A 16,107-nucleotide genomic window follows, 5' to 3' on the forward strand; every position below is an offset into this window, starting at 1 on the left:
TGGACGGCACACTGAGATCCCATGAAATTCAGAGAAAGCGCCCAGAGGTTTGCGCGAGAGAGCGTCTGCAACCTTGCTATTTGCCTTGTTTGTACTGAATGACAAAATTCAGACCTAGAAGCTTTGTAAAAGCTTTGTGTTGAATTGGAGTCTGAAGCCATTGGTCTAACAAATCTGTGAGACTTTTATGATCCGTTTGAATGGTGAATTCCGCGTGCTGAAGATATGGGCGCCAATGGTCCACGACCATAAGAAGAGCCAAGCACTCCTTTTCATAGACAGCTAGTCCACAATTCTTGACGCCCAGCGCCTTACTGATGAATGCAATTGGATGTTAATCTTGCATAAGAATGTCACCGATTCCTTTCTCGCTAGCATCCGTTTCAATCACAAAATGTTTGGTGAAATTGGGAAGAGCGAGGACTGGAGCTTGAGTAAGATAGTCTTTCAGTGTCTGAAAAGCTGAAACTTCTACTGGAGTCCATACGAAAACAACACCTTTCTTTAGCAAATCAATTAGCGGCTTACTGATGGAGCCATAATCTTTCACAAATTTTTGATAGTAACCCACCAACCCGAGGAAACTGTGCAATTCTTTGGCATTACAAAGCCAATCACATACCTCTGAAATCTTATCACCTAGAGAAACACCCTGGGCTGAAATCAAATGACCAAGATAAGATATATGTTCCTGAGCAAAGGAACACTTGGAGCACTTTACTTTGAGACCATGAAGCTTCAGTAATTCAAACATCGATGTCAGATGCTGGACATGCTGATCCAAAGTAGGACTGTATATGAGGATGTCGTCCAAGAAAACCAATACACAAACTCACAACAATGGTCCCAAAATCTCATTCATAGCACTTTGAAATGTTGCCGAAGCATTACACAATCCAAAAGGCATACCTGAAACTCAAAGTGACCATGATGTGTTTGAAAAGCAATTTTGCACTCATCTTGTTCATCCAAACAAAATTGATGATAATCGGCGCGAAGATCAAGCTTGGTGAACCATTTGGCGCCAAAGAGTTCATCTAATAGCTCATCAATGATTGGTAATGGGTATTTATTCTTAACGGTGATGGCATTAAGATGTCAGAAATCCACACAAAAACACCATGTACCATCTTTTTTCTTGACAAGTAACACCGGAGAAGAGGGAGAAGAAAAAGGACTAGTACTTGGCTGGATCAAACCTGAAGAAAGCATCTCCGAAACATGTTGCTCAATCTCAGTCTTCTAGGGTGGTGTATATCGGTAGGGGCGAACGCATATTGGTCTAGTGCTGGGCAGGAGGGGAATATGGTGGTCCCAAGGACAATGAGGAGGTAACCAGGGGTGGAAATGGATGGCAGGAAATCCGAATTATCCGATTCCGTATCCGTTAAAATACGAATATGGATATCCGTATCCGTATTCGTTTCTGAAATGGATACTAAAATGGATATATCCGAATTTGTTTTCGAGATTCGGATTCAAATATGGATATCCGAATTCGAGATATATCCGATTCGTATTCGTATCCACCAACTAGGGAACCAAATTTTGCTAAAGTTTTAGAAATTTCAGATATGAACGAAATTCCAACCCAATCAAATTGGAACAAATTTCAGTCAAATTTCATCAAATTTCAGTTAAATTTGATCAAAAATTTAAATTTCCAACATGAATTTTGAACAAAATTTCTAAAATTCCGGCCCAAACAAATTAGAACAAATTTCAGTCGAATTTTATCAAATTTCAGTCAAATTTTTTCAAAAATTTAAATTTCCGACTTGAATTTCGAAGATCGAGTAGATATCCGAATGCGGATTTGTATTCGAACTATCCGATTTGTATTCGTATTCGAGGATATCCGGATCCGTATTCGCATTTGGATTAAAATGTGGTAAATCGTACTATTCGAATTCGATTTCATGCGTATTCGATCCGTTTCCATCCCTAGAGGTAACTGCTTTGGTTCTTCAAAGATTTCAACATACCGTTGCAATATGTGATGAACCTATGGTGGGATAGCATATACTGGAGAATCATCATCCATATTGGCCTCACTAATATGAACCAAATGTTGAACAACATTATTATGAAACCAACACTGAAGTTGAGGACCAGATAAAGCTGGACAGTGATTAAGCTTTGGTTGAACGCCTTGCAAAGAGATAATGGAGCCTTTGTAGGCAAAATAAATCATCTTGTTCTTCCACTCAGTCACCATGGGATCATGACATTCAAGCTATTCCATACCCAAAACAATGTCATAACAGCCAAGAGTTAAAATTCTGAAATCAGTGGTAAAAGAATTGCCCTGAACCCATCACTCACACTGACAAAGCTGAGAATTGCAAGTAAGAATACCACCATCGGCTATTTTAATAGAGCTAGGAGGAATGAAAATGGTTTGCTGCTGAAGCTGAGATGCCAACTGCACACTGATGAAGTTGTGCGAGCTACCTGAATCAACCAAAATCAGAGCCTCCTTGTTCTCCACCATACCCCAAAGACGCAGAGTGCGAAGGCCTTTAGAACCATGGACAACAAGCTTAGAAATTTTCATCAGAGTATCTTCATCAAAGTCATCATCCACTGGTTCAGAGCCTTGATCAGGAGAACCATGCAACAGATCCGGTAGCTCCTCCACAACATGGAGATGAACCTGAGCAGCACATTGGTGTTGTGGATTCCATTTCTCGTCACACTTAAAGCAGAGATCACGGACACGACGATATGCTCGTAATACCGTTAGGCGATCATCAGGTGGGCGATGATCCAAAACCCGGGAGCCCTCGAGACAGCGGCGATCAGTGGATTGTGTGTCATTAGTAGAACAGTTCGCCATTGAAGGAAACACCAGAGGATGGTGAACTGGCTTCGTCGGCACAGGCGAACCATTGAATCTGTCAGACTGTGGCCGAGATGACTACATAACACTCTTCTGCAAAGTGGCTAAAGACACAACAATATCGAGATCCTTGGGATGATGCAGCATAATAGCAACACGAATATCATCACGAAGACCATCAATAAACTGAGTTGTGAAGAAAACCAAATCAAATACAAGATTATGAGCTAAAATGAGATGCATAAGAGGTTCTGTCGAATATCTAACTATGGGGTATATGCGCATAATTAGTATATCATATACGGACAGGGTATGTACAACACATATTAAGAAGCTTTAGATATCACGGAACCGAATCAGTGGTACCTGATATACCCGGAATCAAGAAAATACATATCAGGAAAGTTTCGATTAGTTACCTAACTCGATACGATTAGTACTCAAAACAGATTTATCTACTTGGACATAAAGGAAGACAACTCCCTATCGACCACAACTGGATAGGAGTCGATACCTCACCCCTATATAAGGCGAAAAGGCTGGGGGGAGAAAAGGAGAAGGAGAGAACTCAAGGCAACCATCAAGACCCTAGCAGAGATGATATTCGGTGACTTTATCTTTAGGTTAGATCAAATCTGATATACTCTCTGTAATAGATTTAGCCACATTGCTTGTACTCGAGATCATCAATATACAACAGCAACACCCTCACAAGACGTAGGGTATTACTCCAATCGGAGGCCCGAACCTGTATACATCGATTGTCTCATCTCGTGATTAATCCTTGCACTCGAAGGTACCCAGTCAATTTACGGACGCATTGTCAGGAACTAATCTTTGACAGGTTCGAATTGCTCACGATATTCAGCCACCGAGTGAATTTGCCGAATGTCGAACAATTGGCGGATGTGATCCTCATATTGTTCCCGACCAAACCGATCGCACAGCTTGTTGCAAAATTCATCCCACTGCACGGTCCTGCACTACGATTGAAGCCATGCCACAGTAATCCCAGAGAAGTGATAGGATGCGAGACGCACCCACTGCTCCCGAGGAACTCCATACAGTTCAAAATAATCCTCACAACGTGTGTGCCAAAGTTGCAGATGAGTACGATCGAATCCAAGGAAATCCAATTTGTAAGGTTGCCCCATCAGAGAAATCGAAGAAACGGCCGGACCAGAGAAATTGGATTTCAACGTTTGTTTAGAACCAAAGCGAGCGTGAGAGAATTGGGGATTGAGATGGTGCTCCACACCTGTGATCGGAGGTGGCATGAAGGTGGAAACACCTGTATGAGCCAACCTCCGGTGGTCGTGGTACTCGCGGTGGCCATCAGGCCCGGCACATGGCTCCTCTGACTGTGTGCCCACAGTAGATGTCGCTCAAGTAGATGCTGGTGGTGTAGCACCATTCAACGGCACGGAAGTAGACCCGAGCAGCATCGGATGTTCTTCAAGTTGCTTCACTTTAGTGCGCAATTCGTCCACTGCCTGATGGAGATTGCGAACATGCGCCTCGAGTCCTAGTCGCCAGGTGTCGAACGAGTGCTGCATCGCTTTCGATCCGCTCCTGGATCAGCTTGTTGGGCGCACTGTTTCGCCCGATCCTCCTCTTGTCGAACGTGATTCGCATCCTATCGTGTGCGATCTACTTCCTAACGCGCACGATCCTCCTCCATACGCTTCAGGAGCTGAGCGAGTTGCAAATCCATTGCCTCTGTTTGGTGCTGCTGACGCAACGGGTAGCGACGCTTGAGGTAGAGATTTGTGTCGCTCTCCTTCGACGTCACCAGGATGCTCGAAAAAAATTTCGGTGGCTTGCACCGACCAAAAATCGAGTGGCTATACTAACAGCGATGAATTGGCGGGAGGGTGGTGGGAAAGGCTCTAATAGCCATTTGTCATGGACCTCACCAAAATCACCGTGACTGGAAATCAAATCGAGTAGAGAGAGAGAGAGGTGAGAGATGGGAGGTGGGCTGGACGCCAACGTGACGTCCAGTCCAGTTCATATTTCACCAGTTCATCGTCGATCCAATACAACAGCGCCGGGTGGCTTATATACAAGCCAACACCGGACATGCACGCCCCCTTCACACAATCACTAACACCCGAGTCCCACTTGCACATACACAGACAAGAAGAGCCCACACATGACCAACCAGATGTCCAAGGCAATGCTCACACTGCAGTCCTGACAAGGTTGCTCCTCTTGAGTCGTCTGGTCATCAAAGCTTCTAACATCCCTCCCTCCTTGAAAGTCCACTTGTCCCCAAACAGGTGCTTGAGGAAAACGTTGTTTAAGAGCTTTAAATGTCTTCCCATGTCACCAACTCCTTGGACATGCCGGGCTAATAATCAAAGCCTGAGCGACCATGGAAGTGCCACGCGTGATCAAGCGATTGTCCAAAACCAACAAAGTTAACTGCGTACCTTGCTGATCATTAAGGAGTGCTACAATTAAAGAATGTCTGGCACCAATAGCTTTCTTGAGCTGCGAGACATGGAAAATCGGGTGGATGGTAGTAGAAGCAGGAAGATCAAGTCTGTATGCCACCAGGCCCACCTTGGCTAAAACACGAAAAGGGCCATAAAACTTGAATGTCAACTTCTGATTTGCTCTGGTTGCTACTGAGGACTGTACATAAGGTTGTAATTTCAAGAAGACCATGTCATTGACTTCAAAATTTATTTATGACCTATTCTTATTAGCTTGATTTTTCATCCTCTATTGTGCTTGAGACAAATGCTATTGAATTAATCTTGTCATCAGCTCCCTTTCCATACATGTGGTCGGAGGAGATGAGAAGGTTATGGCTAATTACCTCCTCAAAGCATTTGAAGGGTTTGCTTGTTCATGGTTGTCCAATTTCCCAATAGAATCGGTCTACTCATGGGAACACTTGTGTGACATTTTCTTAGCTAACTTCCAAGGAACCTATGAGCGTTCCGGGAAGGAAGACGATTTGCATTGCTTATGCTAGGAGAACGATAAGACTCTATGAAAATTCATCAAGAGTTTTAGTAATATCAGGAATACAATTCCTGAGATCACTGACTCATTAGCATAAAATGCTATTCTTGGTCAGCCAACTCTGGCTATGTTCATGGCTAGTGCCCACTACATGTACCAGCACGTGAAGTTGCCAGGGCCAAAAAGAGTCATTACAATGTGCAAAGATATGTGTATTGCTCTGAAGTATGACAAGAAAACTCTTGAGTTGGTCGAGCAATTGCTATTGTATGATGTTAATTACGTATAGAAGTAATCAAAGCACTCCAAGCCTAAGCTAACTCCTAAGCCCAATGATGACACAAGATTGTTCTGTTGGATATGGTAGAGCCATCAAAGTGTGTCCAAATAGGCTCTGCATGGATTCTAAATAGAAACTCAAGCTCATCACCTTTCTTTGGGTGACACACATATGTTTTCGTGTTGAAACCATTTGACATGCCTAGAATTCCTAGGGTGGTGATCTAGCACAAACTAGCTATTCGACCTGGATCGAAACTTGTTTGGCAGAAACTTCATCATTTCGCTAGCGATTATCAAGAATCAATTTAGGAAGAGATAAGAAAGCCCTTGAATACAGGCTTTTATATAAGAAGTTGTTTACCCTTAATGGTTGACCAATCCTGTGATTGTGAAGAAGACCAACGATAAGTGGCGAATGTGTGTGAACTTCACCGATATAAACAAGGCTCTCCCAAAGGATACTTTTCCACTCCCAAAGATCGACCTGTTGGTTGACTCAACTTATGGGTGTGAGTTGCTTAGTTTTCTATATGCATATTCGATCATCATCATATTAGCATGTGTTAGGAACATGAGAAGAAAACTTCCTTCAAAACTCTTTTCGGAGTTTATTGCTATGTAAAGATACATTTGGTTTAAAAAGTGCTAGTGCTACTTACCATCTGTGTGTTCATATTACTTTTGATAATCAAATCAGAAAGAATATCGAGGCATACATTGATGATGTAGTTGTTAAGAGCAAGATCAAAGAGGATCTATTTGCTAATTTACGAGAACCCTTAGACAACCTCAAAAAATATCGAATGGTGTTAAATCTTGAAGAGTGTGTCTTTGGAGTTTCCTTAGGAAAGCTACTTGGGATCTTAGTGTCTATCAAGGCATCGAGGCAAACCCTCAGAAGATAAAAGCTATCAAGGGTATGCGATCTCCAAGCACAACAAAGGAGGTCTAAAGACTAACTGGATGGATGGTGAGACTCAGTCATTTTATTTCCTTATTAGGTTGAAAAAGACTACTTTTCTTCAAGCTTCTAAGGAATCATGAAGGTTTCAAGTTGATCGAGCAAGCAGAGTCAGCATTCCAAGATCTCAAAAGATATCTTTCTCGTCCTCCTATTTTAGCCTCAATTGGCGCATGGGAAGAGCTATTCTTATACATTGCAGCCACACGACAAGTTGTTAGTGCAGTTCTCATGGTTGAATGGAAGAAGATTGAGAAGCTGGAGCTTGTTCAAAGTCCTATATACTACGTGAGTGAAGTTTTACATAGACCCAAGTTATGTTATCCTCAGGTACATAATTTTTTCTATGCTGACCTTGTGACTTCCCATAAGCTTCGATATTATTTTCAATCACATAAGATTATTGTTGCATCTACCTTCCTGCTAGGAGACATTCTCCTTAACCAGGAAGCAGTCCGGAGAATAGCCAAGTTGTCAATAGAACTTGGGCAGTTCAACATCTATTTTGTTCCCCGAACAACTGTTAAATCCTAGGTACTAGTTGATTTTATTTAAGTAATCAATCGTACATATATAACTCCTTATTTAGAGAGAGAGAGAGAGAGAGGTGTAAATTTTGAAGCAAAATTATCATTGTTGTTGGGGCTAAAGTATTGGTTCCAACCAAATAACTCCTAACATCCGTGTAGACGTAAGATGATAGTGTGATCACACTTAAGTGGTGTTTTCTGACACTCACAATATCCCACTACATGAAGATGAAAGTGATGGTTTCAAGCTTAGCGCTATTAGAGTTGAAGCATCCATGACCTCGTTAAAACCATAAGGTATCTATTTTGTATGGCTAGTAAAAACTCACAACAAATGGACCTTGAGCCAACTCCACTACCTTCTTTATTCAACACAGGTCATTAATTCCTCTCCCATCCACCTCACCTATAAATAGCCAGGCTTGCTCACCTCTAGGCAACCATTCGTACCACCCCCACTTATGGCAATAGACGTCCTTGGCATTCTAGCTGTGTAATTGTCTCTTGTTGATCTCCTGTTATCACATATTTTTGATAATGTTATCTCACGCCACAAGTACCATTTGGTCCCATGATGCCTATCCTTCTTCCATTTCCTCCTATTATTATGACTTTGCTGCATTGATGCGTGTTATCTCGCGTCTAATCTGTACCACTTAGTTATTCTCGGATCCATTTGTTATACCTTTTGTTACGGTTGTGACATTTAAAACCTTGACTTTTTAAATTCAAATTTGCAGCAATGCTAACTGTGAAATACTTCAAAACAGTTTAGGGTTACAGTTTAGGATTGGTTGCTTTTCCAGCTCCGAAGTTTTCGCCCGTAAGCACTGCTTGTGTAGCCCCAGTACCACGGGCCGGGCCGGGCCGCCCAACTGAGCTCAGAACCAAGCCCTTGCTGTTCTTGCCCTCCCCTCCCTTCTGTTACCATCCTCTCGCCATTTTCCGTCCACCCCTCGTCGTGGTCTCCGCGCCGACCACCCCACCCCACCTCCGATCCCATCGCCCAAACCCTAACCCCACCGCCGCCGCTGCCTCCCTCCGATGGGAGGCCAACCCCGCGAGCGCGGGAGCCGCGCGTCCCGTAAGGGCCGCCCCGTCCGCATGGGTCCCGGACCCGCGCCCCCTCCCGCTTCCGATCCCGATCCGTCCGCCTCCGCGGCCGCGGGGGGCGACGACGCGGCGGACGAGCTGGAGTCGCGCCTGCTCAAGCTGCTAGATAATGCCTACGCGGCGGCGCTGGCCCGCGTGGCCGACCTCGGCCACACCGAGGAGGCGGCGCTCGAGGCCGTCCTCCGCGCGGGCCACTGCTACGGCAAGCTCGGCGACCCCGTCGCCAACATCGTCGCCAACGCCCGCGCCTACCTCTCCAACCACGACCACTCCGGCGGGGCTGGCGGCTTCGCCGACCTCCGCCGCCTTGAGGAGTACTCCCTCGCGGGGCTTGTCTGCCTCCTCCAGAGCAGCCACCCCACCCTCACCCGCGCCGAGGCCATGTGGTGTCTCCTCTCCAGCGACCTCCGCCTAGAGGAGGCCATCGCCATAGGCTCCTCCCTCACCCGTAAGACCTTACCCGCTGCCGCCCCTGCCGAGAGTGACGACCTTCCCCCTGCTGCTGCCAGCACCGCACAGCGTGGTTACAGCCAGTACCATACCGCCACGACCGCAGCGACTCCCGACACCACTCTGTTTGACCCTGATACCTTCACGAGACTCGCAATACGCCAGGGTCCTGCCGCGGCGGCGGGTGTGATCTCCTGCATCAAGACCTCCGGGTGGTCACGGTCCAGTGGTGCTGCCCCGGATGTGCAACCCAAGGAATCCTTTGCCAAGAAGCTCTCCACTGAGGAGCTCATCGAGTCTGTTGTTGCGGAGCTTGAGGCGCTGGACATTGACAAGAAGGATCCACCCGATGCGAACCCTGATCCCAAGAACCAGATGGTGCGTGACCTCATTAAGCAAACAAGAGAGATGGAGGCACAGCTCAAGGAGCGCAGGGAATGGGCTCAGGGGAAGGCGATACAGGCTGCTCGCAAGCTTGGTGCTGATCTCACGGAGTTGCGTGTTCTGCGGATGGAGCATGATGAGAACCAGAGGCGCAAGAAGGAAAAACAGGTGATGGAGGATGATACAATGAAGCGGCTCACTCATCTGGAAAATGAGCTTAAGAAGAAGAGTGGTCAGCTTGACCGCAGTAACGCGGCAGTGCAGAGGCTGGAAATGGAGAATGCAGAGATACGTGCCGAGATGGAAGCTGTGAAGCTGAGTGCATCGGAGACTGGAAGGCAATGCCAGAGTCTGTTAAAGAAAGAGAAGAAGGATAGCAAAAGGCTTGAGCTGTGGGAGCGCCAGAAAGCCAAGCTGAAAGAGGACATTGGTGAATGCAGGACAAAGATTACACAGACGGAGAAGGAGCTTGCTGAGGTCAACAAGGCAATAAAAAACATGGAGGTTAGGAAGAACCTTCACATTCGTTATGTCTATTCTTTTAGCTTCATAAATCCATATACTTCTGTTTTCTTATGCGCTAGGAGGTAATATCATTGTTCACAAGCTTCCTACTAGGAGAGATTCCAGGTTCACATCAAGCATAGCTGTAACAGACAACTGTTGTTGTGGGCCCTCGGTATAGCCATAGAGCTAGGACCGGGCGCACCGAGCCAGCTCCACTTAAGGCTGGCACAGCCTAGAGGTGCTGCATGACTAGTTTCTTGCCCATTACATTAGGACTTCAGGTTTGTTAAGTACTTAAGTTTGTCATTTTGATTGGATTGCTTTCTATCTATTATTAGTTCCTCATTGTTAGGCAATCCCTCTATATAAATAGGAGGAATCATCATATAAAGGGCAAGAAGGAATCATCAATGAACTCAATATCTCCCTGGACACACTGCTGTCCATGCCACGGCTCTAGGCTTGTGGCGAGGGCTATGATCCCAACCTCCCACTCCCGCCTCTCACTCATATCCCAATCCGCTCTCCGACCCTAGGCCATAACATTTTGGTATCAGGTTATGGTCACTGTAGCAGATAGCTAACCATAAAAGTAGTTAATGGTGATGACTCTAATGGATTATAGGGTCCTCTGATAGGAGATAAATGTCATTTTATGAAGAATTGGTGGTGAAAGCTACATTCATTCAGAAATAGGAAACTAAGACATGAAAGTATCGTGTCTTTATCTGGTCACGTTCAGCCATAAGTTGATGAAACCTAGGAGTCAATAAACAAACAGTCAGGGCATATCGAAACAATGATGTCTTGGGTTGTATCTCCTCACACATAGATAGAAGCACTCCAATGCGTTGTATCTTTGGTTGGTTTTAAAGGGCCGCCACAAGCTTTTAATTAGTGCGTGCACTTTTGAACTATGTGGTTTTTGCTCAAATGCTGATCCAAGCCGTACCTATGCAGCTATGCCTCTTTCCGGGGAATAGACTGGTATTTTTTTTGTGCTTCCTCTCTTCCTCGTGTAATTAATGTGGCAAGCAATTAGATTGGTTGACTGGTAGTATTGGAGGTGCTCTAAGTGATTATCTATGCACCTGTTAATGCCAATTGGGTGTTATGAGTTTCTCCTTTATGTATTTATCTTCTATGCATTGGTCATGTGTGGCATGTACTGAGAGGTAACAAAAGGAAGAAAGGTGGTGTCCACAATAATTCATCACTAGTGTTTGCCGATTTTCTGGTGTTATGATGTTGGCAACATCAGCGGTCATTCATAACTATAATTGCGCTATTGCTCAGCAAGTTCAAGTTTTTGCTTGCTGTGGGGGCTCAATTTTTTTTACACTTTCTTTATTGATGGTTAGTTTTTTCTATATTGTTAATCAAATTTCCATTGTTTGACGAAACCAGTCATCCTGAAATTAGTGTTGTGACAGGTGACATCCTAATCTTAATTACTTAGTGAGCACATAGAATGATCCTGTGACCTGTAACCCCTGTTACATTATTTCTTGCTTTGTTGTGCACCAGTCATGTCCTTTGACCTGGTTTAACAGGTCCGAGGTACCCATGGCAATCTTGTTTGACTTCTATACTCTACTTTTGTACTAAATATGTTAACTTAGATAGTTAGATCAGCATATCTTGATACCTGAAAAATATAACATATATTGCATGGTAGCTTTTAATGAACGTAATACATGGACAAAAGCACTTGAGGTTAGTGTTGTGTCGTGTTACAACCCATGCCGTATTGTATTTTGATGTACATTGAGATCATTCGAATTGAAAATTCATCTCAATCAATGTTAGCCCAAGATAAATTTTGTTTGGTCAGTGTTAATCGATGATTAATTTGGGCCTTCTTTGTCAATCATTAAATTGTTTCTTCTTTCTATATTGCAAACTTTGCTTCCTTTGTTATTTGAACTTACTCAATTCTAACTAAAGCGTTGCACCATCTGTCATTGACTTGTTAATTGTTATTGATTGTGACTGCACTTTTTTTTTTGGGTAGGGTGTGGGGGAGCAACCGGCAATAAGATACCGCATCAAGACTATAATTATTGCCTTTTATTTTATGCCTATATTCTACCCTTCGGCAAGGCAAAAATGTGGTGACTGATCCCACCTTTGCTGTCCTTTATGCAGAGGTTTGCCTTGGTTTCTGGAAAATAGGGTTTATTTTCACCTTTGCTGTCCTTTATGCAGAGTTTTGCCTTGGTTACTGGAAAATAGGGTTTATTTTCACCTCTATCTCTATTTTTATCTTTCTTCCGACAGTTCCAGATGATTATTGTAAGCTTTGCCCTCTATTGTGGTCATCAATGCTTATTTGATATCACACAGTTAATTGAGTTGATGTGTCTAAGAAATGCCTCTTGGGAAGTTACAAACAGATTGCTCTAATTTTCTGGATTTGTAGCTTAACTGGTTAACTCATTAATGGCATGAACAGGTTGTGCTTTCTTTATTGGTGCATTATACAAGGGACTGTGATAACATACTTCTTTCTCCTATCAATTCTTTCTATTACCAATGCCAAGCAACATTGTGCCATTTTTTCCCAGTATTGTCTTTTTTTCCTGAATCACTTAATTTTATGGTTTTTGTGTTGATGGTTTTACTTTCTCACTTAGTGTTTTGTATTCTTAAGATGTGAATTTTTAAGTATTTAGATCATACAGTTCTACAGTTCATACTGCTAGATTGAGTTATTTATTATTCTGCATATTGTGGGTAAAAAACTATATTTAAGATCGAAGTGCTGACTGGTTGAGCCGACACTTAAGAGGGTCTTTCGATGTGACGTGGATTGTCTTGGTTTAAACATCATAGTTCTAGCTCATTACTTTATTCATAGCAGCATGTTGCCTAAATGCCTACAAGCTATAACTGTGGCAATACAATTGATTTATGGTATGTATCTGGTTTGCAGATCAAAATACGAGAAGACACAAATGCCAAAGAAGAAAACATGGAGCTCTTGGAAGAGGAGCGCAGGAAGCAGGAAGCTGCCAAAGCGAACGCTGATCGCCGACTTGAAGAGCTTCATCGCAAGAAAGAAGTTGAATCCCAGTGCTACAAAGATGACCTCCATAGGCTCCAAGATGAACTGAATCGTCTGCAGAAGTCAACAGGCGCAAATCAATCAGCTGTTCAGTCGACAAACCCTCCTGGCGCAACTAATCGAAGCACAGCCAGGGCGCCAAAGCAGCCCATCCAGAGACCACCGCCCGCATCCAACTGTCCGCCGCTGCAGCCAACCCAGAAGCCAAGCCGTCGCCGGGACTGCGTCATCTGCAAGAAAGAGGAGGCGTGCATCATCCTGCTCCAGTGTGCCCATCAGGTCCTGTGCGTCGGCTGCAACAAGCCGCGTGAGGATAAAGGCGTGGCCCGCTGCCCCTGTTGCAACACCAAGGTCGAAGAGAGGATCAGGGTTTTTGGTGCGAGCTCCAGCTGAGGCACCAGACGGTGCTGTGCTGTCCTGGGTGAAGGGAAACTTGTGGTTGACATTTTTTATTTTTGCTTTTTAGCCTCAATACTAAGGATACAAGCTGTAGTATTTTAATTTTTTACCTCCGTTACTGTGAAGAATGGGTTATAGGTCTCTGCGGTTATACTTTCCTTGGATATTGTTGAGAAACTGGTGTTACGGAATGTAGTCTGTAATTTCTCGAGAGAAATATTATAAAAGAGAGATATAATGAAAGGAAAAGATTGTCTATTTTTTACTTATCTATTTATAATAAGAGGTGTTGTTCTATATAAATAGTATCAAAAATCTTTAAAAGATATAATTGAATCTTTTAAGAGATCTAGATAGGTTTAGATTCTGTTGTAAAATTTTATGTTTCATAATACTCCTAGCACTTCTTACGAAATATATATGTCTCATCAAAACTCTCTAAAAACCCGGTGGAAAAAATTAGAAGAATATATAGCTCGTAACATAGTTACACGAATTGTCTCATTAAAAACTTTAACATGAGAAACTTCAAGAAAAAAACTCATTTAGAGGAAAAAAAGTACAATTCACCTAAAAATATTTTATATAATCTTTATGATTAACTGTAGACATTTAATCTTCTTGACTAAGATTAATTCTTCATATCGGTATTATGTGAAAATTCTTCTCTTGAAATGTGCAACTCTCTCAGCCTCATCATCCCAATGTCACGAATACATTTGTCAAAAGTAGATACGGGGAGAGACTTAGTGAATAAATTTGTAAGATTTTCACATGACTTGGTATGCATTACCTTTATTTGGTTCATCTTATAAGTATAAAAGAATTTAGGGTTGATATGCTTCATTAAATTGCTTTTCACATATCCTAATTGCACCTGTGCGACACATGAAGCATTATCTTCATAGATAATGGTAGGGGGTGTTAGTAGTGTTCAAACCACATGACAGCTGAATATAATTGATCAATCTTCTAAGCTATGCGTATTCCCGTGTGACTTCATATAAAACTATTATTTTCGAGTGGTTCGTCGAAGTAGATACAAGATTTTGCTTTTACGATTTTCAGGAAATTGCAGTTCCACCATATAGGGAAACATAGCAAGTCTGTGATTTCGCTATATGTGGGTTTGACAGGTATCAAACATCTGCGTATCCAACCAGACTTAGGTCCTGATTCTTTCTATAGAACAATTCTAGATCTTAGCTACCTTGCAAGTAGCGCAGAATATCCTTCAAGCCCTTCTAATATTTTTTAGTGGGCTCTGCACTGTATCGTGCAAGTAGATTTACTACAAACGTTATGTCTAGCTTAGTGTAATTAGCCAGATACATCAGTGCACCTATTGCATTTAAGTATGGGAATTCTGATCTCAATACTTTCTCCTCCTCTTCTCTAGGTCTATAGGAATCTTGATCTGCTTGCAATGATCTTCCGACCATGGGGGGTTTAGCGGGAAATAATTTTTCAAAACCAAACCGCTCTAACACCTTCTGAGTATAGTTTGATTGATGTACAAAGATTTCATCCGCCACATGCTCTAGCTGTAGGCCCAAACAAAACTTGGTTTTACCCAAATCTTTCATTTTGAATTCAGACTTCAAGTATGAACTTGCTTCTTCTATTTCTTCTTCTGTACCGATGATATTAAGATCATCTACATATACAGATATTATGCAAAATTCATTATGGGACCTTCTTATAAATACATAGGGGCAATCTGTGCTATTTGTGTAGCCTCATTTTCTAAGAAATTTACTCAAATGATTGTACCATATTCTACCTGATTTTTTCAACCTATATAGCGACTTATTCAACTGTACGCTATAAAGGTGTCTATTTTCTCTATCCTGATTTGGCAATGGTACTCCTTCAGGTACTTTTATATAAATATTCAAATCTAGGCTCTCATAAAGATATGCGGCTACAACATCCATCAATTTCATTTTCAACTCCAAGTTGACTGCCATTGAGATTAAATATCTAAAGGTAATGCCACTCATGACCGGGGAATAGGTTTCTTCATAATCTACGTCTGGTCATTGAGTGAAATCTTGTGCCGCTAGTCGTGCTTTGTACCTTACAATTTCATTCCTTTCATTTCTCTTATGAACAAAAACTCACTTGTATCCTACTGGCTTGATGTGGGGAGGTGTGCAGCATACTAGCCCAAAAACCTTTCTTTTTGTTCAGGGACAACAGTTGAGCTGTTATTGTCTTCTGTCAGTATTCCTAATCTGACCTCACTCTACATTTCATGAGCAATGCAGACTCAGGGTCACGATCTATAACTGTGGTAATTTTGTTTGCGAAGTATGTGTCGACTATTGTGGTTGTTCTATTCCAGTATTTCCCTGAATTTACATAGTTTATTGCTATTTCATAATTGGCTACACTTTCAAGTGCTTCTTCATCTTGCTTTTTATAATTTCTTATTGTTGGAGAAAGGTCCTTTAGTTTACCAGCGTCAATTTCAGCACGCGCATTTTTGTTGGTTTCTTTCTGTGTAGGAAGATTCAAATCCGGTATGCCTACTTTCTGAGGTTCCATAGCATCGTCAGGTCTCAACTGGCTCCCCTTCTTTTTCCTTTGGGGC

The 16,107-nt window shown here is 42.8% G+C and overlaps 1 protein-coding gene across 1 annotated transcript; it reads left to right on the forward strand.

Annotated features, from left to right (window-relative positions):
* The first annotated feature begins 8,472 nt into the window (after positions 1 to 8,472).
* Positions 8,473 to 13,776, forward strand: LOC133897311 (MND1-interacting protein 1-like). The gene is made up of 2 exons (XM_062337992.1): positions 8,473 to 10,042; positions 12,981 to 13,776. The coding sequence occupies exons 1-2, from the start codon at positions 8,636 to 8,638 to the stop codon at positions 13,503 to 13,505; spliced, it is 1,932 nt and encodes a 643-aa protein (XP_062193976.1). The 5' UTR covers positions 8,473 to 8,635; the 3' UTR covers positions 13,506 to 13,776.
* Positions 13,777 to 16,107: the final 2,331 nt, after the last annotated feature.

This window comes from Phragmites australis, chromosome 17 (assembly GCF_958298935.1).
Source record: "Phragmites australis chromosome 17, lpPhrAust1.1, whole genome shotgun sequence".
In the NCBI taxonomy this organism is placed as follows: domain Eukaryota; kingdom Viridiplantae; phylum Streptophyta; class Magnoliopsida; order Poales; family Poaceae; genus Phragmites; species Phragmites australis.

Bases quoted from the DNA above. Each gene is read 5' to 3' on its own strand.
- LOC133897311 (XM_062337992.1), top strand. From the start codon at position 8,636: ATGGGAGGCCAACCCCGCGAGCGCGGGAGCCGCGCGTCCCGTAAGGGC. The intron at 10,043-12,980 runs GTTAGGAAGAAC...TCTGGTTTGCAG, and splicing joins AGGCAATAAAAAACATGGAG to ATCAAAATACGAGAAGACAC.